The sequence below is a fragment of the Oncorhynchus clarkii genome, chromosome 22, assembly GCF_045791955.1.
Source record: "Oncorhynchus clarkii lewisi isolate Uvic-CL-2024 chromosome 22, UVic_Ocla_1.0, whole genome shotgun sequence".
NCBI lineage: Eukaryota > Metazoa > Chordata > Actinopteri > Salmoniformes > Salmonidae > Oncorhynchus > Oncorhynchus clarkii.
This window is the reverse complement of record NC_092168.1, coordinates 45,618,411-45,641,426: the sequence shown is the minus strand read 5'-3', so window position 1 is coordinate 45,641,426 and position 23,016 is coordinate 45,618,411. Positions and strand designations below refer to the sequence as shown.

The following is a 23,016-nucleotide window of genomic DNA, read 5'->3' as shown; positions in this document are numbered from 1 at the left end:
CACTGTAAATGCTTGACAACTGGTTTATTACTGAACATTAAAATAATGTGTTAACAAATTAGTTCATAAATATTAATGCCCCAAAAATGACATTCACACAATCAGAGGATTTTGTGCAAGGTATGTTTAGTGTTACAATACAGTAGTTCGACATTATTATAGATAGTCCTTGTGCCCAGGGTCTGGGGGCTACCGTTGAAGCTGTTGATATCAGGTATGAAGGTAAGACCCAGATGCAGACGATGTCGAATTAACAATGGTTTAATAATCCAACAGGGGCAGACAATATACAGGTCAAGGCAGGCAGGGGTCAGTAACCAGAGGTGGGGCAACGGTACTGGACGGCAGGCAGGCTCAGGGTCAGGGTAGGCAGAGGTCAATAATCCATAGGTGGGCAAAGGCACAGGTCGGCAGGCAGGCACAGAGGCAGGAGAGGCAAAGGTCAAAACCAGGAGGGCGAGAAAAAGAGAGACTGGGAAAAGCAGGAGCTGAAGCAAAATATCTGGTTGACAAACAAGACGAACTGGCAACAGACAAACAGAAAACACAGGTATAAATCCACAGGGGATAATGGAGAAGATGGGCGACACCTAAAGGGGGGTGGAGATAATCACAAAGACAGGTGAAACACATCAGGGTGTCACAGTTGAGGAGATCTGCATGTCATGGGTGCACCTCAGCCACGCTCAAGGTCCTAAATGATATCTTAACCGCCATCGATAAGAAACATTACTGTGCAGCCGTATACATTGATCTGGCCAAGGCTTTCGACTCTGTCAATCACCACATCCTCATCGGCAGACTCGACAGCCTTGGTTTCTCAAATGATTGCCTCGCCTGGTACACCAACTACTTCTCTGATAGAGTTCAGTGTGTCAAATCGGAGGGTCTGCTGTCCGGACCTCTGGCAGTCTCTATGGGGGTGCCACAGGGTTCAATTCTTGGACTGACTCTCTTCTCTGTATACATCAATGAGGTCGCTCTTGCTGCTGGTGAGTCTCTGATCCACCTCTAAGCAGATGACACCATTCTGTATTCTTCTGGCCCTTCTTTGGACACTGTGTTAACAACCCTCCAGGCAAGCTTCAATGCCATACAACTCTCCTTCCGTGGCCTCCAATTGCTCTTAAATACAAGTAAAACTAAATGCATGCTCTTCAACCGATCGCTACCTGTACCTACCCGCCTGTCCAACATTACTACTCTGGACGGCACTGACTTAGAATACGTGGACAACTACAAATACTTAGGTGTCTGGTTAGACTGTAAACTCTCCTTCCAGACCCATATCAAACATCTCCAATCCAAAGTTAAATCTAGAATTGGCTTCCTATTTCGCAACAAAGCATCCTTCACTCATGCTGCCAAACATACCCTTGTAAAACTGACCATCCTACCAATCCTCGACTTTGGCGATGTCATTTACAAAATAGCCTCCAATACCCTACTCAACAAATTGGATGCAGTCTATCACAGTGCAATCCGTTTTGTCACCAAAGCCCCATATACTACCCACCATTGCAACCTGTACGCTCTCGTTGGCTGGCCCTCGCTTCATACTCGTCGCCAAACCCACTGGCTCCATGTCATCTACAAGACCCTGCTAGGTAAAGTCCCCCCTTATCTCAGCTCGCTGGTCACCATTGCATCTCCCACCTGTAGCACACGCTCCAGCAGGTATATCTCTCTAGTCACCCCCAAAACCAATTCTTTCTTTGGCTGCCTCTCCTTCCAGTTCTCTGTTGCCAATGACTGGAACGAACTACAAAAATCTCTGAAACTGGAAACACTTATCTCCCTCACTAGCTGTTAATTAAGCACCAACTGTCAGAGCAGCTCACAGATTACTGCACCTGTACATAGCCCACCTATAATTTAGCCCAAACAACTACCTCTTTCCCTACTGTATTTTATTTATTTATTTATTTTGCTCCTTTGCACCCCATTATTTTTATTTCTACTTTGCACATTCTCCCATTGCAAATCTACCATTCCAGTGTTTTACTTGCTATATTGTATTTACTTTGCCACCATGGCCTTTTTGCCTTTACCTCCCTTATCTCACCTCATTTGCTCACATCGTATATAGACTTGTTTATACTGTATTATTGACTGTATGTTTGTTTTACTCCATGTGTAACTCTGTGTCGTTGTATGTGTCGAACTGCTTTGCTTTATCTTGGCCAGGTCGCAATTGTAAATGAGAACTTGTTCTCAACTTGCCTACCTGGTTAAATAAAGGTGAAATAAAAAAAATAAAAAAATCTAACTTGATCAAATGGCTAATCATTAATTATTCCTAAAGAGTTGTTATTTTTTGTGTGAAATGTTCTTTTAGAAGTGCATTGGAAATGATTGATTCAACTAAATGAAATGGAAATTACATTTAGTCTTTTGCTGTTTAAATCAGAAAAAACAACACACCAGAAAAGGAAAACAACATTACGGGGTGATTGGTTCAGAATACAGTGTTGTTGTTCTGTCTGACAAATAGTATTTGTACCCATGATGTAACTGAGACAAAGTCTCCCTCAACTTGAAGAAGTATGGTTCCTAATTCAGTTCAGATGGACATTTCTAAACGTCTATGGAATGTTCATATGGAATGCCACTATTCATTTGAATGCATGTGCTAAAGTGCATACCCCATAAGGCCCTACAAAGGCAAAAAGCAGAAACTAAGTAATTTATTTTACTGCAAAATCTGACTTATTTTTCTGTCTATACAGTACTTTCTGATACACCATTATATATTCGGATCAAATGGCTTGTTCCTGTGTCAGGAAACGAGTACCACATTAATCAGATAATATAGTTGGCCGTTGAAACAGATCAAATTCATAGTTACTGCGTTTTGCCATTGTAGGGCAGCATCAACTTATGCTATTTCATCAACTTCCCTACTGTCAACTTTCCTAAACACTGACCAGCTGACATGTGGCGTGCCGTCATCTCTCCTGAGGTTGTGGAATATGGTCCAAACTGAGCGCTGACATCATCTAAACCAGTTAGTCTGCACATTTATCATATGTCCATTGAAAAATAGAGTGACCAAAACATAACTCATAACATGTTTCCCCATTAAAATCAAATCCTGTCATACATTACATCATGCTTTCACAAATGATTTGTTTATCCAAGCTTTTGTTCAATTCTTTGCTCACATGAGCACGTGTGTGTGTGTGTGTGTGTGTGTGTGTGTGTGTGTGTGTGTGTGTGTGTGTGTGTGTGTGTGTGTGTGTGTGTGTGTGTGTGTGTGTGTGTGTGTGTGTGTTTGTGTTTCTGTGTGTTTGTGTGTTCGCAGAGAGAAGCTGGGGAGGGGAGTGTCTGTCAGTAACTCAGGGATAAATAGAGAGGCAGAGCTCAGAGTTTGTCAGAAGGCGGACCTGACAGGGTCACACACAGGACCAAGCAGGAGCAGGACCTCAGCATTTTAACTTTTTATTACAAATGGAGAAACATGAAGATGTTCAATACTGTTTTCAGGACAGAAACTCTTCTTGCAGAAAGGCTTTGCTATCGACATCTATCTACATAACACTTTACATCTTCTTCTCATTGATTTCAGCAGTTACAGTATTTTTGAATGTACTGGTGATCATCTCCATCTCTCACTTCAAGCAGCTCCACACTCCAACCAACCTGCTCATCCTCTCTCTGGCTGTGTCAGATCTCCTAGTTGGACTGCTTGTGATACCAGTAATGACTGTAGCAATAATGGAACCATGCTGGGGTTTTGGGGAATATTTCTGTGTGTTTCATTTCTACATTACTTTTTTATGTACTTCTTTATCGCTTGGCAATTTGGTCTTGATATCTATTGACCGCTATGTTGCTGTGTGTGATCCCTTATTGTACCACTCTAAAATAACAATAACAGGAACTATCTGTTGTATATCCATCACCTGGTGTTGTTGTAGCATATACGATGCTGTTATTATAAAAAACTTTGTAAATGTACAGACACCCAGTAGGTGTTTGACAGAATGTGTTATTGTTGAAGGAATAACATGGGTTAATATAATTTACATTGTATTTATAATGGTTGTCCCATGCTCTATTATTATAACACTTTATATGAAAATCTTTGTGGTGGCCAGATCACAGGCCAGAAAGGTATTTTCAAAAGAGGTTGCCAGTGTGTCTGGTGTTAAAACTGTACAGGCAAATAAGTCTGAGAGAAAAGCAGCAAAAACTCTAGCTATAGTTGTTTTCAACTATCTCCTTTCTTGGATTCCATCTCTATTTATTTACTTTGTTTTTTCTGTTATAGGTGATCATTTCATATCATATTTCACCAGTTATCTGGCACTTTTTAATTCCTTAATTAATCCAATAATTTATGCTTTCTTTTATCCATGGTTCAAAGTGACAGCTAAACTTATTTTAACTTTGAAGATAAGACATGTATAGTTCCTATAATATGATTCACTAGTTCGGCAAACGTTTGTTTGATATAGTTTTGTTCTACAATTGGGGAATTATTTCATGTAACAATACACCGACATTACTTATCTCAGTGTTGTCATGATTGATACATTGTGGATCGTGTACTCCAAATGCCTAAGTGTGTCATTGTTCCGTGTTACTTAATGACAAATAGTATGTAAGTGTTCTAATATTACATTTTGAGGACTTTGAGTCATTCTGTATGTTGTTTAACATCTCCCTCTAGTGGCTCAATTGTGACACAACGTCTTCATCAAGTGTAGTAAAGTTGAAATGTACAATACTGCATGACATCAGATAACGTCCAGGTCTTAATAAATTAGGGGTAACACTTTATAATAACATTCAGAAATAAATTTGAAAGGCATTTCCAGTTTGCTCACCATTTGATATTCAGGCAACATTTGTGAAATGTTACTTAGCTAGGTATTCTCACATTTATAGATATTGGTTAACACACTAAATAGTTTCTAATGGATTAGTAAATAGTTTATTCATAATTAATTTATCAATAATCCCATATAAATTTTTGTAAGCTAGTTATTCACACATTTTTAAACAACTTGTATATTATGTAATCATGATTCAGGAGATAAGTCATCAGTTGTTTAATACATGTTCTTATAAACCATTTACTAATCATTAGGAAAGTTGTATTGCAGTCCCTAATCTAAAGTGAAGACTATTCATACTTTCTTAATACTTTATAAATGTTCTGAACAGTGACCAGTGTAATTTATCACATAAAGATGGACATGCTATTGGTAGATATTCCAGCAGTACCTGATGCTCCTTAAAGATTCAAAATGACCTAGAACATATCAATGGTAAAACAATAAGCACAAAACACAGAGAATGTTAAACAAAATATATTGATCATTTTATTTCAAAACAGTCACACTGTTGTAATAGCGTGCTGATGGAAGTAATATGTTTATCTGAAAATGATAACATTCTTGTTTCTAGGAAGTGTGTAAAGGCTTTCTTCCTGGGAAGGAGAGGCCGACCAAAACGCAGTATGGTTACAGTTCATGTTAATTTAATAAGGTAACTCAAACATGAACAGGATACAAAACAATAACCGTGAAAACCGAAACAGTCCTAACTGGTGCATAAAACACAAAGACAGGAAACAACCACCCACAAAACCCAACACAAAACAGGCTACCTAAATATGGTTCCCAATCAGAGACAATGACTAACACCTGCCTCTGATTGAGAACCATATCAGGCCAAACATAGAAATAGACAAACCAGACACACAACATAGAATGCCCACCCAGCTCACGTCCTGACCAACACTAAAACAAGGAAAACACACAAGAACTATGGTCAGAACGTGACAAAGTGACTGATTGCACTCATTAGTATCAAATAAAATACAATTTTATTGGTTAAAAACATGTGTTTAACAGATGTTATTGCTGGTGTTGCGAAATGCTTATGCATCTAGTTCTGACAGATATTACTTGTTAGATATAGCTGCACTAACAATTAACATCCTGGGTTAATTTCACTGACATTGTAATTACAATGTTTGTCCCGTGCTCTGTCATTATAACACTTTATTTGAAAATCTTTGTGGTGGCCAGTTCACAGGCCAGAAAGGTATTTTCAAAAGAGACTCCCAGTGTGTCTGGTGTTAAAACTGTACAGGCAAATAAGTCTGAGAGAAAAGCAGCAAAAACTCTAGCTATTGTTGTTTTCAACTATCTAATTTGTTGGATTCCATCTCTATTTATTTTCGTATTTTTTTCTATTTTAAGTAATCATTTTATATCATATTTCATCCACGCCCAATTTTTCAGTTTTTGATTTGTTAAAAAAGTTTGAAATATCCAATAAATGTCGTTCCACTTCATGATTGTGTCCCACTTGTTGTTGATTCTTCACAAAAAAATACAGTTTTATATCTTTATGTTTGAAGCCTGAAATGTGGCAAAAGGTCGCAAAGTTCAAGGGGGCCGAATACTTTCGCAAGGCACTGTATATAGTGTTCCTCGGTGAGTTCCCTGAATTCCTATCGGACCTTGTAGTTCTGGCAGATAATATTCACATTTTGGTGACTTTAATGTTCACATGGAAAAATCCACAGACCCAAGAGACCCAACATTACCTCTGGGGAACACCTTCCTCCAGAAGGGAGGTCAAAGAGCAGTGAGCTATGGCTCTCCCAGACCACCATCCACAAGAACCAACTCTGGGCCTGAGCTCTTAGCCAGACACCCTCGGCTACAAACATCGACCTGTCTGATGTCAAGGATGACCCAGAATAAACCAGGCGAGAGCATTTGTGGAGCAAGAGCATAGTCTTTTAATTTGTCATGGTTGTCATGGTATTGAAACACCTGAAGTCGGAATGCTTTGTTTATTGGTTGTGGGGTGCATTGGCAGAGAAACCTGTTGCTGGAAAATGTTGGAAATCTGATATCCTCCTAGCTGATCATTGTCTGTAGCCAACTCTGACCATAGCGTAGGCCTCATGATACAGTCAGGGAGAGTGAGCTGGTTCTTAGTGGTCGGCGAACCCTCAACCTTCTGGACCGTAGCCCTACATGATGTCGTATGCACCACAAAAGCATCCTGAAGTGGCAAAGTCGATATCCACATTTTTAGGGTCGCTACAGTTATTGTTGTTTGTTGTCGTACACATTATTTTGGATAATTGTGATTGAGAAATTGTGAACTGACCCTAATTACTTGAGGTGCTTTTGAGATCATTGATTGATGCAACTGAACTAGAAATCACATTTCTCAGTCACATTTTCTTCTGAGTAAACAACACCTCAGAAATGGAAAACAACATCAAGTGATAATTGGGTCAGAGTGCAGTGTGGTTGTTCTGATGTCTGACAAATAGTATTTGTCCCCATGATGTAACTGAGACAAAGTCTGCTCTAATGAGTGACTGCAATCCACACTTTGGTTTTGGTAGTCACTGCCAACAATCAGGAATGTTATCATTTTCAGACAAAACACATTACTTCCTTCAGCACACTACTACAAGTGTGACTGTATTAGAATAACATTTTCAATATATTTCCTTTAACATCCTCTGTGTTGTGTGCTTATCGATTACCATTGATTTGTTATAGATCATTTTGAGACCTTAAGTAGAATCAGGTAGTATTGGAATGTCTACCAATGGCATGTCCATCTTTTTGTGAAAAATTACACTGGTCACTGTTAAAACATTTATAAACTATTAAGAAAGTGTGAATAGTCCTCCCTTTACATTAGGGACTGCAACATGACTTTACTAATGAATAGTAAATGGTTTAAACGTTAACTCATTAAACATCTTATGAATTATCTTATGTATCATTATTACAGACTATAAAAGTTGTTAATAAATGTGTGAATAAACAGCTTTCTAAAACAAATGTGGGAGTAATGATACATGAATGATGAATAAACTATTTACTTATCCATTATAAATCCTTCGTTACAAATTGTTTTTAAAAAGTCTCTCTACAATCTCTATATTCATTCTGACTACACAACCTCTGAGAGAGCTGCTATTGTGTGACCCCTGACCTGGCAGCAGTGATGTGGTGAGAGTTTTGGTAGTTTCTGCTGTTGTCTCCTGCGCTGTTGTGCTTAATCATTAACACATATTGTAGTTATTTAAACATTTGAGAATACCTAGTTTATTAACATTTAATTAAAGGTGGAGTAATGATTAATACATGGTGAGCAAACTGTAAATGACTCACAAATGGTTTATTGCTGAAATTATAAAGTGTTACCCATAATTGGATGTTCTTACATTTTACCATCAACTACTTATACAATACAGAATTTATTTAGACCTGGACGTTATCTGATATCATGCAGTATTGTACATTTCAACTTTACTACACTTGATGAAGACGTTGTGTCACTATTGAGCCACTAGAGGGAGATGCTAAACAACATATTGAATGACTCATGACGTCCTCAGAATGTACTATTAAAATACTTACTATTTATCATTAAGTAACACGGAACAACCACAGACTTAGGTATTTGGAGTACACAATCCACAATGACTACAATGTCTTTTATAAAACAAGTGTATGCCTTCTTATGCCTTCTCCAAGTCATTCAAATCCAATCCATCCAAAACATTCTGTATCAACAGCTTCTATCTCAAGGCCATCAGACTGTTAAACAGCCACCACTAACATTGAGTGGCTGCTTCCAACACACTGACACTGACTCAACTCCAGCCACTTTAATAATGGGAATTGATGGGAAATTATGTAAATATATCACCAACCACTTTAAACAATGCTACCTTATATAATGTTACTTACCCTACATTATTCATCTCACACGCATACGTATATACTGTACTCTATATCATTGACTGTATCCTTAAGTAATACATGTATCACTAGCCACTTTAACTATGCCACTTTGTTTACATACTCATCTCATATGTATATACTGTACTCGATACCATCTACTGTATCTTGCCTATGCTGCTCTGTACCATCACTCCTTCATATATCCTTATGTACATATTATTTATCCCCTTACACTGTGTACAAGACAGTAGTTTTGGAATTGTTAGTTAGATTACTTGTTGGTTATTACTGCATTGTCGGAACTAGAAGCACAAGCATTTCGCTACACTCGCATTAACATCTGCTAACCATGTGTATGTGACAAATAAAATTTGATTTGATTTGATTTGATTTGATTTGAACATTCTGTATCAACACCATATGTATCTTTGACGAGAACAATGAGATAAGTCATGTCAGTGTATTGTTACATGAAAGAAGCAATTACAACAATTGTATATAATAACGATGTCAAACCTATGTTTTATTTGTTGAATAAAATAAAATTATAGTATCTTCAGAGTTAAAATAGGATTAGCTGTCACTTTGAACCATGGATAAAAGAAAGCATAAATTATGGATTTATTGAGGAATAGAAGTGGCAGAAAACGGATGAAACGTGAGAATTTGTCAATTACTGTTTTTCTGGGATTGATTTGCACTTTTGCCACCAAACTATGTTCATCTTTAGGAGACAGAACGCATCTCCTTCCTGAGCGGTATGATTGCTGCGTGGTCCCATGGTGTTTATACTTGCATACTATTGTTTGTACAGATGAACGTGGTCTACAATTTTTTTTCTGAGGTCTTGGATGATGTCTTTTGATTTTCCCATGATGTCAAGCAAAGAGGCACTGAGTTTGAAGGTAGGCCTTGAAATACATCCACAGGTACACCTCAGATGATGTCAATTAGCCCATCAGAAGCTTTAAAATCCATGATATCATTTTCTGGAATTTTCCAAGCTGTTTAAAGGAACAGTCAACTTAGTGTATGTAAATGTATGACCCACTGGAATTGTGACCCACTGGAATTTGAATGATATAAGTGAAATAATCTGTCAACAATTGTTGTAAAAATTACTTGTGTCATGCACAAAGTAGATGTCCTAAACGACTTGTCAAAACTATAGTTTGTTAACAAGACATTTCTGGAGTGGTTGAAAACCGAGTTTTAATGACTCCAACCTAAATGTATGTAAACTTCCAACTTCAACTGTATATTAAACACAGTGTTGTAACCCAAACAAAGAGCGAGGTGTAAAAATCTAATAAATACACGGGTCGAGACCAGTAATAGCATTACACAAGACTAGACCCGTAATAACAAGTGCACACTAACACGGTAACATGCAAGCTGATACAACAGAGCACAGGTCCTCACAAGACCAACAGAAATGGAACAATAATCGACAAGGACAATGTGGAACAGAGGGCACATATTTACACCTACTTATCAGGGGGAATGGGAACCAGGTGTGAGTAATGAGACAAGAAAGTCCGGGGTTGGTGAACAGAATGAGCAGCAGTACCGGTGGAGAGCCAGACCCGGTCGGCAGGCGAGAAAACAGGCGCCTCACTGCGATGGCGGTCGGCCTAATTCTGCGCATACTCAGCTCAAGGTAGAAAATCTGAACCACTCCCCTGGCCGGTCCTGAGTAACACCTCAGGAACATGCCCACTTCCTGATTGACCCTTTCCACCTGCCCATTTGCTTGAGGACGGTACCCGGAGGTGAGACTGACCGTGACCCCCAGGTGATGAGAACGGTGGTGTTCCCCTGGGAGGGGGGAAGGTCAGTGACAAAGTCCACCAAGAGGTGAGACCAGTTTCATTGTGGAACCGGCAGGGGAAGGCACTTTCCATAAGGGAGGTGTCTGGGTGTCTTACACTGGGGACAGATGGAGCAGGAAGAGACGTAATCCTGGATGTCTCTAGCCAAGGTGGGCCACCAGTACCTCTCAGTTAGGCAGGCGATGTTATGACCTATCCCAGGATGACACAACACCGTGTGTGCCCAGGTAAGGAGTCGGTCCTGCACACCCGTGGACACGTTGTCGCAGTCCTCTGGGCAATGTGCAGGTGCTGTTTCCATACGCAGGACCTGCGGTATGTCGACGTCCATGTCCCACACCACTGGCATGATTATACGGGATGGAGGGATGATGTGGGTCTCCTCTCCCTGCCTCTCCCCTGCGTCATAGAGGTGAGACAGGGCATCCGCATTCTTGTTCTTCGAGCCTGGCCTATATGAAAGCGTGAATTGGAACCTGGTGAAGAATAGAGCCCATCTAGCCTGTCTCGGGTTTAGCCTCTTCGCTGCCCTGATGTACTCCAGGTTGCGGTGGTCCGTCCACACCAGGAAAGGGTGTTTGGACCCCTGCAAACCAGTGCCTTCAGAGCCTTCAAAATAATTTTAAAAAAACTATTGATGTAGCTATGAAATCTAACTCAACATTTAACTACTACAAAATAATTTAAATTACAACAAATAAAGTTTAACTTACTCGTTCTTTGCTGTCCAGTGGCACCACAAGTAGGCATTTGATTTGCAACTCATCACATGTGGCTTACTGTACTACAGAAACAATGCTAACCAAACAACAGTGTGCAGGGCATGCACACTGAATTAAAGGTTAAATACACTAATGTGGTTTAAGCAATGTTGTGAACACAGATATTACAATGTAGTTGTTTTTCTATAAATAAATAAATTAAAAGGTGTTTTAAAAACAGGGTAAATCAGAAAAAAGTGAAATATCCGAAACTTGAAAAAACTCAACCAAGACAATGGAATTAGGGTAAAAAACAGAATTAGGCAAAAAAAATGAAAGTTGACTGTGTCTTCCTGCTGCACAGCATTTTGGAGAAAGTTGAGGTCAGGTCCCAATATTGTCTATGCCCCCAAGAGGGAAAGAGGTTGGGTCATCCTAGAAATGTTTTAGAGTATTATAATACATACAATTAACAGATGCTTTTATCCAACGCGACTTACTTACTCGTGCATACAATTTTACCTATGGGTGGTCCCGGCAATCAAACCATCTATCCTGTCATTGCAATGCTCTGCTGAAATGACAAGGTTATAAATGCTTTGTGATGCCTCAATGTAATATGATTCATAGATCCTTTATTAAGCATTGCTTATGACACCCTTTATAAAGCACAGGTTTATGTCATATTTGGCCTAGTGGGTTATGTCACATTTGACACACAGTTAAGCCACATGTATGTGATAACATGTTTTTAGACATTTTTGCAAATGTATTGCAAATTAAATACAGAAATATGTAATTTACATAAGGGTCCCAATTTTCACTTTTTTTCATTTGAGTTGACGTTATAGAATGTCACCTTTTATTTGAATGTATTTTCATACATACAGTGAACCCTTCATAGAGGATGACATGTGGTTATAGATGATATGTGACACATTGATGTAGTGTTTATAAAGGCTTTATGAAGTCTTTATGAAACATTTATAAGATGCTTGTGATATAAAATAGGATCCTTTATGTAAATGAGATATTTCTGTATTTAATGTGCTTTCACATTGTTTTCACTTTGTCAATATGAGGTGTTGCATGTAGATGATGAGAAAAAAAGTGTTTTCGTACATTTTGAATTCAGGCTGTAACACGATAACATGAGGAATAAGTGAAGTGGTATGAATATTTTCTGAATACTCTGTATTCAGGGAGTTTCCTGTAATGAAAGGCTTTGGTATTATTCAGACAGATGGTCTCTTCTCAGTTTGGCAGAGACACACTTTCACCTAACACATAAAGATCAGATATATGTTGTCTTAATTGAACATAAATAATTATCTTTCACATAGAATGAGTCAAGTCATCCCTCTCAGACACAGATTGTATACTTCAGTACCATCCTATGGCCAACGCACTTACTGAAAGCAATCCCTGCCCACTGGGCACAGACGTAAATTCAATGTCTACACCACGTTGGTTGAAAAGAAACAATGTTGATTCAACCAGTGTTTGCCCAGTGGGTGTAAAACTCTCAATGCAACTTTTTAGTTTAGGAAATTTTCATATATATATCTGTTTTCCCATTTAGAAATGAAAACACCTTATGGATCTAGCCCCCCCATTTAAAGAAGTCATACGTATTTGGACACCTTCACTTGTAGTGTGTTAAATGTAGTAACCTTTTAAACGTAATGTTCTGTTAAATTATGTATTTAGATATTGGTTCCCTTACCCTGTAATCAGTCTATGAACTGCTCTTAGTCTGTGTCACTCTGACATTGCTCATCCATATATTCATATATTCTTAATTCCAGTCCTTTACTTAGATTTGGGTGTATTGGGTATTTCTTGTGAGATTGTTAGATATTGCTGCTCTGTCGGAACTAGGTGCATAAACATTTCGTAACACCCGCAATAACATTGAATAAACACATGTTTTTGACCAATAACATTTGATTTGATTTCTACTGAGTGACTGAAATCAGTGACTGCCAACAAGGATGCTGTCAGTTTCAGACAAACACGTTACTTCCTTCAGCACACTACTACTAATAAAATGTTCAATATATTTCCTTTAACGTCCTCTGTGTTGTGTGCTTATTGTTTATCCATTGATATGTTCTAGGTCATTTTGAGAACTTAAGGAGCATCAGGTACTGCTGGAAAATCTACCAATAGCATGTCCATCTTTATGTGATAAATTACACTGGTCACTGTTCGAAACATTTATAAAGAATAGTCTTTACTTTAGATTAGGGGAAAAACAACTTTACTAATGAGTATTAAATGGTAAAAATAAATTTATTAAACATCTTTGGAATGATCTATTGAATCATATACTATAAAAGTTGTTTATAATTACGTGAATTACCAGTTTACTAAAATAAATGTTGGGATTAATGACAAATTAATAAACTATTTCCTAATCCATTCTAAATTATTTTGTGTGATACCCACTCTCTATATTTATTCAGTGTAAACAGCATCTCAGAGAGCTACTCTGGTGTGTCCCCTGACCTGGCAGCAGTGATGGAGTGAGAGTAGTGGTCCTGTTCATACCCAGTATGTTGAGGTTGAAGTGTCTGCTGTGGTCTCCTGCACTGTTGTGTTGAATAATTAATATATATATACTGTAGTAGTTATTTATAAATGTCAGAATACCTAGCTGAATAACATTACACAAAAGGGGGCTTAATATTAAAAAGTGAGCAGACTGTAAATTCCTTACAAATGGTTTATTACTGAATGTTATTATAAAGTGTTACCCATAATTGCATGTTCTTAAATTTTACCATCAACTACTTACACAATACAGCATTTATTTAGACCTGGACGTTATCTGATATCATACAGTACTGTACATTCCAATTACTATACACTTGATGAAGATGTTGTCACAAATTGAGCCACTAGAGGGAGATGTTTAACAACATATAGAATCACTCATGACGTCCTCAGAATACTTACATGCTATATATCATTAACATGGAACAACCACAGCCTTAGGTATTTGGAGTACACAATCCACAATGACAACATTGTCCTTTATAAGCTTATGCCTTCTTATGCCTTCTCCAAGTCATTCCATTCCAATCCAGACAAATCATTCTGTATCAACACTACATGCATCTATGATGACAACACTGAGATAAGAAATGTCGGTGTATTTTTACATGAAATAATAACAACAATTGTAGAACAAAACCATATCAAACTGATGTTTGCCGAACTAGGGAATCATATTATAGGAACTATGAACTTCTTATCTTTAAAGTTAAAATAAGTTTAGCTGTCACTTTAAACCATGGATAAAGGAAAGCATAAATGATTGGATTAATTAAGGAATTAATATATGTCAGAAAACTGATCAAATATGATAATAAATAATCACTTAAAATAGAAAAAAATAAGAAAATAAATAGAGATGGAATCCAACAAATTAGATAGTTGAAAACAACAATAGCTAGAGTTCTTGCTGCTTTTCTCTCAGACTTATTTGCCTGTACAGTTTTAACACCAGACACACTGGCAGCCTCTTTTGAAAATACCTTTCTGGACTGTAATCTGGCCACCACAAAGATTTTCACATAAAGTGTTATAATAACAGAGCATGGGACAACCATTGTAATTACAATGTCAGTGATATTAACCCAGATTGACCCTTCAACAGTAAAACATTCTTTCAAACACCTACTTGGTACCTGTACATTTACAAAAAACTGTACATTAGCAGCACGGTATATGATACAACAACACCAGGTGATGGATATACAACACCTGATTCTTGTTATTGTTATTTTAGAGTGGTACAATAAGGGATCACACACAGCAACATAGCGGTCTAAAGATATCAAGACCAAATTGCCCAGAGATAAAGATATACATAAAGAAGCAATGTAGCCATGAAACACACAGAAATATTCCCCAAAACCCCAGCATGATTCCATTATTGCTACAGTCATTACTGGTATCACAATCAGTCCCACCAGGAGATCTGACGCAGCCAGAGAGAGGATGAGCAGGTTGGTTGGAGTGTGGAGCTGCTTGAAGTAAGAGATGGAGATGATCACCAGTAGGTTCAAAAATACTGTAACTGCTGAAATCAATGAGAAGAAGATGTACACTGTTATGTAGATAGATGTCGATAGCAAAGCCTTTCTGCAAGAAGAGTTTCTGTCCTGAAAACAGTATTGAACATCTTCATGTTTCTCCATTTGTAATAAAAAGTAAAAATGCTGAGGTCCTGCTCCTGCTTGGTCCTGTGTGTGACCCTGTCAGGTCCGCCTTCTGACAAACACTGAGCTCTGCCTCTCTATTTATCCCTGAGTTACTGACAGAACTCCCCTCCCTGGAGTCTCTCTGCACACACACACACACACAAACACACACACACACACACACACACACACACACACACACACACCACCACAACCACCAACGAAACATACACAAGTGAACACACAAATGAACAAATGGTTGGATAAACAAATTCTTTGTAAAAGCATGATGTAATGTATGACAGGATTGGATGATGCTGTGACCACCTAGCCTGTCCTTCAGCCTTACTGATCATTAGAGATGAGAGAAAAGGTACATTTACTCAACTGAGCATTTTAATGAGGAAAATATAGTATGGGTGATGTTTTGGTCTCTCAAAGTCTATTTTACATTGGAAACTGTGTAAGACTAACTGTTTTGTGCGATGTCAGAGCTCATTTTGGACCATAATCCACAACCTCAGGACACATGATGGCACGCCACATTTCAGCTGGAAAGTTGACAATAGGAAAGTTGATGAGATGCTAATAGCAAATGCAATCAAAATAGTGGCATTCCATAGGAACATTCCATAGACTATAAACATTTTGATATGAACTGAATTATTAATAAATCCTGTGTCTGAGCCTCTGAATTGCGACTCCACTTGGTCTCTCTACTGACATGTTTCCTGTTTGTGTCACACCCTGATCTGTTTCACCTGTCTTTGTGATTGTGTTCACCCCCCTCCAGGTGTCACCCTTTTTCCTCATTATCCCCTGAGTATTTATACCTGTGTTTTCTGTCTGTCTGTGCCAGTTTGTCTTTTTTGTTTAAATCAAATGTATTTATTTATATAGTCCTTCTTACATCAGTTGATGCCACAAAGTGCTTTACAGAAACCCAGCCTAAAACCCCAAACAGCAAGCAATGCAGGTGGAGAAGCACGGTGGCTAGGGAAAACTCCCTAGAAAGGCCAAAACCTAGGAAGAAACCTAGAGAGGAACCAGGCTATGAGGGGTGGCCAGTCCTCTTCTGGCTGTGCCGGGTGGAGATTATAACAGAACATGGCCAAGATGTTCAAATGTTCATGAATGACCAGCATGGTCAAATAATAATAATAATTGTAGTTGTCGAGGGTGCAACAAGTCAACACCTCAGGAGTAAATGTCAGTTGGCTTTTCATAGCCGATCATTGAGAGTATCTCCACCACTCCTGCTGTCTCTAGAGAGTTGAAAACAGCAGGTCTGGGACAGGTAGCACGTCCAGTCAACAGGTCAGGGTTTCATAGCCGCAGGCAGAACAGTTGAAACTGGAGCAGCATTACGGCAGGTGGACTGGGGACAGCAAGGAGTCATCATGCCAGGTAGTCATGAGGCATGGTCCTAGGGCTCAGGTCCTCCGAGAGAGAGAAAGAAAGAAAGAGAGAAAGAAAGAGATAATTAGCTAGAGAATACCTAAATTCACACAGGACACTAGTTAAGACAGGAGAAAAACTTCAGATATAACAGACTGACCCTAGCCTCCCGACACATAAACTACTGTAGCATAAATACTGGAGGCTGAGAAAGGAGGGGTCAGGAGTAGATACATAAGTTGTTTCTAAACTGTAAAACAGATACATTGCATTCGGAAATTATTCATATCCCTTGACTTTTTCCACATGTTCTTACATTAAAGCCCTATTCTAAAAAATGTTAAATTCTTTTTTTCCTCCTAATCAATCTACTCACAATACACCATAATGACTAAGAACATTTTAAGATAATACACAACGCAGAGGACTAACGGTCAAGAGGAAATCAACGATCAATGGAAATAGTGTTTTTCTGTAATAGGGAATTAATGATCATTGGGTCAGAGACATGGAAAGATTTTGTCTTGGTGTTGAGCCTGAAACTGGATACCTGTTATGTGGCTATTGGCCCAGTTTTATTGCAAGACATTCTAATTGGTCAACCACAGGATAGGGTTGGGTTATAGAACAACATCCTCTCTTTGTTCTATGGAGAGAATCACTGAGGACAGGGGAGATTAAACATCTCCCTCTCAGCATAACATCTATGATTTGTCCTCTTTGAATAAACCTGTTTTCTCCCCTTGATGTGTTTTGTGGTCTGTGTTATTGAAGAGTAACATCAACTTCTAACCTGACGAAGAAAAAAATGTTTTTTATTTTTTGGGCAAATTTATAAAACATTTAAAACTGAAATTTACATAAGTATTCAGACCCTTTACTCAGTACCTTGTTGAAGCACCTTCGGAAGCTATTACAGGGTATGGCGCTACATGCTTGGCACACCTGTATTAGGGGTGTTTATCCCATTTTGCTCTGCAGATCCTCCCAAGCTCATTCAGGTTGAATGGGCAGCGTCGCTGCACAGCTATTTTCAGGATTCTCCATAGATGTTCCATCGGCTTTAAGGCCGAGCTCTGGCAGAACAAGTTAAGGACATTCAAGGACCTGTCCCGAAGCCACTCTTGAGTTGTCTTGGCTATGTGCTTAGGGTCATTGTCCTGATATTACGTGAACTATCGCCCCAGTCTGAGGTCCTGAGCGCTCTGGAGCAGGTTTAATCAAAGATCTCTCTTTAATTTGCTCCATTCATCTTTCCCTCAGTCCTGACTAGTCTCCCAGTGCTTGCCACTGAAAAACATCAGCACAGCATGATTCCTCCACCACCATGCTTCACCACAGGGACGGTGCCAGGTTTCCTCAAAACGTGACACTTGGTATTCAGAGCAAAGATTTCAATCTTGGTATCATCAGACCAGAGAATCTTGTTTCTTGTGGTGTAAGAGTACTTAAGGTGTCCTTTGGCAAACTCCAAGTCTGTCATGTGCCTTTTATTGAGGTGTTGCTTCCGTCTGGCCACTCTACAATAAAGGCCTGGTTGGTGGACTGCTGCAGAGATGGTTGTCCTTTGGGAAGGTTCTCCCATCTCCAAAGAGGAACTCTGGAGCTCTCTCAGAGTTAGCATCAGGTTCTTAGTCACCTCCCTGATCAAGGCCCTTCTCCCCCAATTGCTCAGTTTGGCCGGGCGGCCAGCTATAGGAAGAGTCTTTGTGGTTTTCCCCAGATCTGTGCCTCGACACAATCCTGTCTCGGCACACTACGGACAATTCCTTCGACTTCATGGCTTGATTTCTGCTCTGACATGCACTGTCAACTATCAACTCATGTCCAATCAATTGAATATACCACATGTGGACTCCAATCAAGTTGTAGAAACATCAAGGATCATCAATGGAAACAGGATGCACCTCAGCTCAATTTGGTGTCTCATAGCAAAGGGTCTGGATACTTATGTAATTATTTCTGTTTTTATTTTTAATACCTTTGCAAATTTCAAAAATTAACGGTTTATGGGGTATTGATGAGAAATAAAAATGATTTAATACATTTTCGAATAAGGCTGTAACAAAACAAAATGTGGAAAAAGTCAAGGGGTATGAACACTTTCCAAATGCAATGTATGTATGAAAATACCCTCAAATGAAAGGTGACATTTCTAAAATGTCGCCTCATATAAAACATTTGAACTCATATCCAAAGTGCTGGAGTAAAGAGCTTCATGCTTTAGACATTTTCCTGCAGAAAAAAACAGAGGACAGGCATTACTTTCAGTATGTACAGTGGCCGGAGTAAGGCAGTATAATTCACAATCTGTGACAGAGGGATAACTTGACTTATTCTATAATGAACAAAAATATAAAACAGAAGGTTACAATGTCACGATCGTCAAAATGATTGGACCAAGGCGCAGCGTGAATAGAGTTCCACATATTTTAATAAATCGAAACTCACCAAACAAAACAATAAAACACAAACAAAACTAATAATAGTTCTAACATGCAACTATCCATAGACAAGATCCCACTAATCACAAATGAGGAAATGGCTGCCGAAATATGATCCCCAATAAAGAGACAATGATAAACAGCTGTCTCTGATTGGGAACCATACCAGGCCAACATAAACCATTAATCACCTAGATGACCCACCCTAGTCACTATCACGCCCCAACCAACAGAGAATAAACAGCTCTCTATGGTCAGGGCGTGACATACAGAGTTACAGTCATATGAAAATCAGTCAATTGAAACTAATTCATTAGGCCTATGGATTTCACATGATTGGGAATACAAATATATATATGTTGGTCAAAGACATACAAAAGTATAGGGACACCCCTTCAAATGAGTGGATCTGGCTATTTCAGCCACACCCGTTGCTGATATTTGTATGAACTCGGTCACACAGCCATGCAATCTCCATAGACAAACATTGGCAGTAGAATGGTCTAACTGAAGAGCGAAGTGACTTTCAACGTGGCAACGTCATAGGATGCCACCTTTCCAACAAGTCAGTTCGTCAAATTTCTGCCCTTCTAGAGCTACCCCGTTCAACTGTAAGTGCTGTATTTGTGCAATGGAAACATCTAGGAGCAACAATGTCACAGCCACGAAGTGGTAGGACACACAAGCTCACAGAACTGGAAAGGCAGGAATCCTCTGTCCTCGGCTGCAACACTCACTACCGAGTTCCAGACTGCCTCTGGAAGCAACGTCAGCAAAATAACTGTTCGTCAGGAGCTTCATGAAAGGGTTTCCATTGCCTTGCAGCAGCACACAGGCCTAAAATCACCATGCGCAATGCCTAGTTTTGGCTCGTGTGGTGTAAAGCACGCCACCATTGGACTTTGGGGCAGTGAAAAATTAATCATCTGGAGTGACAAATCTGGATTTGGCACATGACAGCTTTGGAGTTTGCCAAAAGGCACCTGAAGTACTCTTAGACCATGAGAAACAAGATTCTCTGGTCTGATGATACCAAGATTGAACTCTTGCTCTGAATGCCAAGCTTCACGTTTGGAGAAAACCTGGCGGATGCCATGAGAACGCTTCCTGCTCCAATAGGTAGTGGCAACTGTATAGTTTGGTGGAGGAAGGAAAATGATCTGGGGCTGTTTTTCATGGTTTGAGCATGACCCCTTAGATCCAGTGAAGGGAAATCTTAACACTACAGCATGTAATGACATTCTAGAATTTGTTTAAACAGTTTGGGTGAGGCCATTTCCTGTAACAGCATGAAAATGCTCCAGTGCACAATGTGAGGTCCATTCAGCAATAGGTTTGTCAAGATAGGTGTGGAAGAACCTGCCTGGCCCGCACAGAGCCCTGACCTCGACCACATCGAAAACCTTTGGGATGAATTGGAACGCCGACTGCAAGTCAGGCCTAAACGGCAAAATATTGTATGATGCAAAAGGCATCATCAAACTGTATGATGATGTGGCCGGTGAGACTTTGATTCTTGAAAGTCAAATATCTTGAAAAGTTGACATGAGACACTCAAATCATTTTGGGACTGTATCAACACTGGACTAGGAAAAAAAAAAAAAAATGTTTTTGAGTGTAATTTCCCTTTATATACAAGAAAAATATCCTGCCACCCCTTGTCTTAGCAGAAGCCGCTGTTCTGTCCTACCGGTACAGCGTATAACCTACTAGCTGTATGTTGATAGTGTTGCCGTTCAGCCACGACTCCGTGAAGAATAAGATTAGTTTTGAATGGCCTGTTGGTAGTTTAATCTCACGTATAAGTCATCGATTTTATTCTCCAAAGATTGCATGTTTGCTAGCAGAATGGAAGGAAGTGGGGGTTTATTCGATCGCCTACACATTCTCAGAAGGTAGCTTTCCCTTTGGCCACATTGTCACTCAAATCAGGAGGACCTGGGCCTGTTCCCAGGAACGCAGTACATCATTGGCGTCGGGCTCGTCAGACTCGTTAAAGGAATAAAAGGATTCTGCCAGTCTGTGGTGAGTAATCGCAGTCCTGATGTCCAGAAGTTACTTTCGGTCATAAGAGACGGTAGCAGCAAAATTAGGAACAAATTAAGTAAAACAAATAAGTTGCAAATAAACATAAAAACACAATCGGTTAGGGACACGTAGAACGTCAGCCTTCTCCGGAGCCATTTTAGGTCACAGTCAACATCAGCCTTTATCTTCAATAAACAAAATACTTTTTGACTTTGTCCCCCTCATTAATGTCACATTGGTTAATTTTGAAGGAACTCCAGACGCAATTGTTTTCAAAATGCAAATGGTCTTAAATATCAAACATGTTCAAATATGGATTGTCTAGGCCCATGTAGCTCAATAATTGCTTGATCTTAAATTGAGAGTTTTGAACCTTATTATTCAAGAGCCTTGCCTACAGATGATAACAGGACCCACTGATGTGAGAAACTTGAACAATTCAAACTAACATTATTAAAGAGTTGTTCACTTACCCACTACACAAAAAAGGGTTCCACGAGAGTTCTTTGTGGAGGGATAGGGTTCTACCAAGAACCATATGGATCAGAAGAACCCTTTTTGGGAAAGCAAGAATGATTATTCGGAAGGCAAGAAGGGTTCTACATAGAACCATCTCATATTTCCCAGCATGCTCTATTGCAGAGAGCTTTGCAGAATTGTTTTACTACAATATTTATGACTTTTCATTGATTGTGTAGTATAAAATGTTTCAACCAATCTAATCCAATCTACTAGTTATTGGATTTATTCCACCCGTTACTGATATGGTTGTTCCAGTTGAGATGATTGAGGTAGTGTCAGTATTAAATCTACTCTACCCTGGCAATCATTCTGAATGAAGGTTGTGGGTAATTAAAGGGTAATAAGGCTGGTGGAACTCTACATAGAGAGTTCTAGGATGAACCCTCCAAAGATTCTAAACTGAGACTAGGAATTGTTTTAAGATGGTCATACTATGGATCATTTAGCCATTTTCTTAATCCATTTTAAAATAAAGCTGTAATGTAACAAAATGTGGAAAAGCTAAAGGGGTCTGAATACTTTCCCAAAGCACTGTATACATGGTAAAAACAGATAGTTCAAAAGGAACTCTCTTTTGAATTGTCTGTCCTATATCTATTTGTTGGCACTAAAGTATTTCCATACTTCCCTTCATTTTTTAAAACTGGTACGGGGTTACCTTGAGGCGAGTTTTGTGAGTCTTGAGGGCATCATACAAAACAACCAACATGTAGGAGTTTGTGAGAGTCGACGGCGTGGTCATATTAGTTTGTAGTCCAAACCGTTCGGATGCTACAGACAGAAGTTTTCCCATCGGAGGTACCAACTTCAGACAAGGCCGTGAAGCTTGTGGGCATAGAAGAGACGCTACAGACATTGTCATGAAAAGACCGATTTTTGGGATGTCTCCTGGTCTGACAAAAACCGCTGTAGCTCTGCCACCTTCCACCGCAGATGTGACATCGGTGGATGCAGTGGATTGAAATGCAGCCTATGCCAAAAAATAAAGCTTCTCTAGCTTAAGGATGGATTTTGATGGGGAGGCCTGTTTTGTCATGGGCAGCCCCATTGAGGGAGTTCACCATTTTTAAATAGTCAACATATTAACATCAACACGCCACTGTTACGATCAACTAGGAGTGGTGGGTGGAATCAGGCGC

General features: G+C 39.2%; 3 protein-coding genes across 3 annotated transcripts in view; 1 reads left to right on the top strand and 2 right to left on the bottom strand.

The window, feature by feature from the left end:
• Positions 1–3,450: 3,450 nt before the first annotated feature.
• LOC139380487 (trace amine-associated receptor 8c-like) lies at positions 3,451–4,413 on the top strand. Its single transcript, XM_071123186.1, has one exon. It carries the CDS (start codon positions 3,451–3,453, stop codon positions 4,411–4,413), a length of 963 nt encoding a protein of 320 aa, XP_070979287.1.
• Positions 4,414–14,519: 10,106 nt separating this feature from the next.
• LOC139380710 (trace amine-associated receptor 13c-like) lies at positions 14,520–15,482 on the bottom strand. Its single transcript, XM_071123661.1, has one exon. It carries the CDS (start codon positions 15,480–15,482, stop codon positions 14,520–14,522), a length of 963 nt encoding a protein of 320 aa, XP_070979762.1.
• Positions 15,483–19,532: 4,050 nt separating this feature from the next.
• The window catches only part of LOC139380144 (trace amine-associated receptor 13c-like), a 4,582-nt gene continuing 1,098 nt past the window's right edge, over positions 19,533–23,016 (bottom strand). The window contains exon 2 of the mRNA XM_071122587.1: positions 19,533–19,571. Within this exon, the coding sequence (XP_070978688.1) occupies positions 19,533–19,571 (39 nt within the window). The remainder of the gene's footprint in view (positions 19,572–23,016) is intronic.

Coding starts and splice junctions, on each gene's coding strand:
- LOC139380487 (XM_071123186.1), top strand. CDS start 3,451: ATGGAGAAACATGAAGATGTTCAATACTGTTTTCAGGACAGAAACTCT.
- LOC139380710 (XM_071123661.1), bottom strand. CDS start 15,482: ATGGAGAAACATGAAGATGTTCAATACTGTTTTCAGGACAGAAACTCT.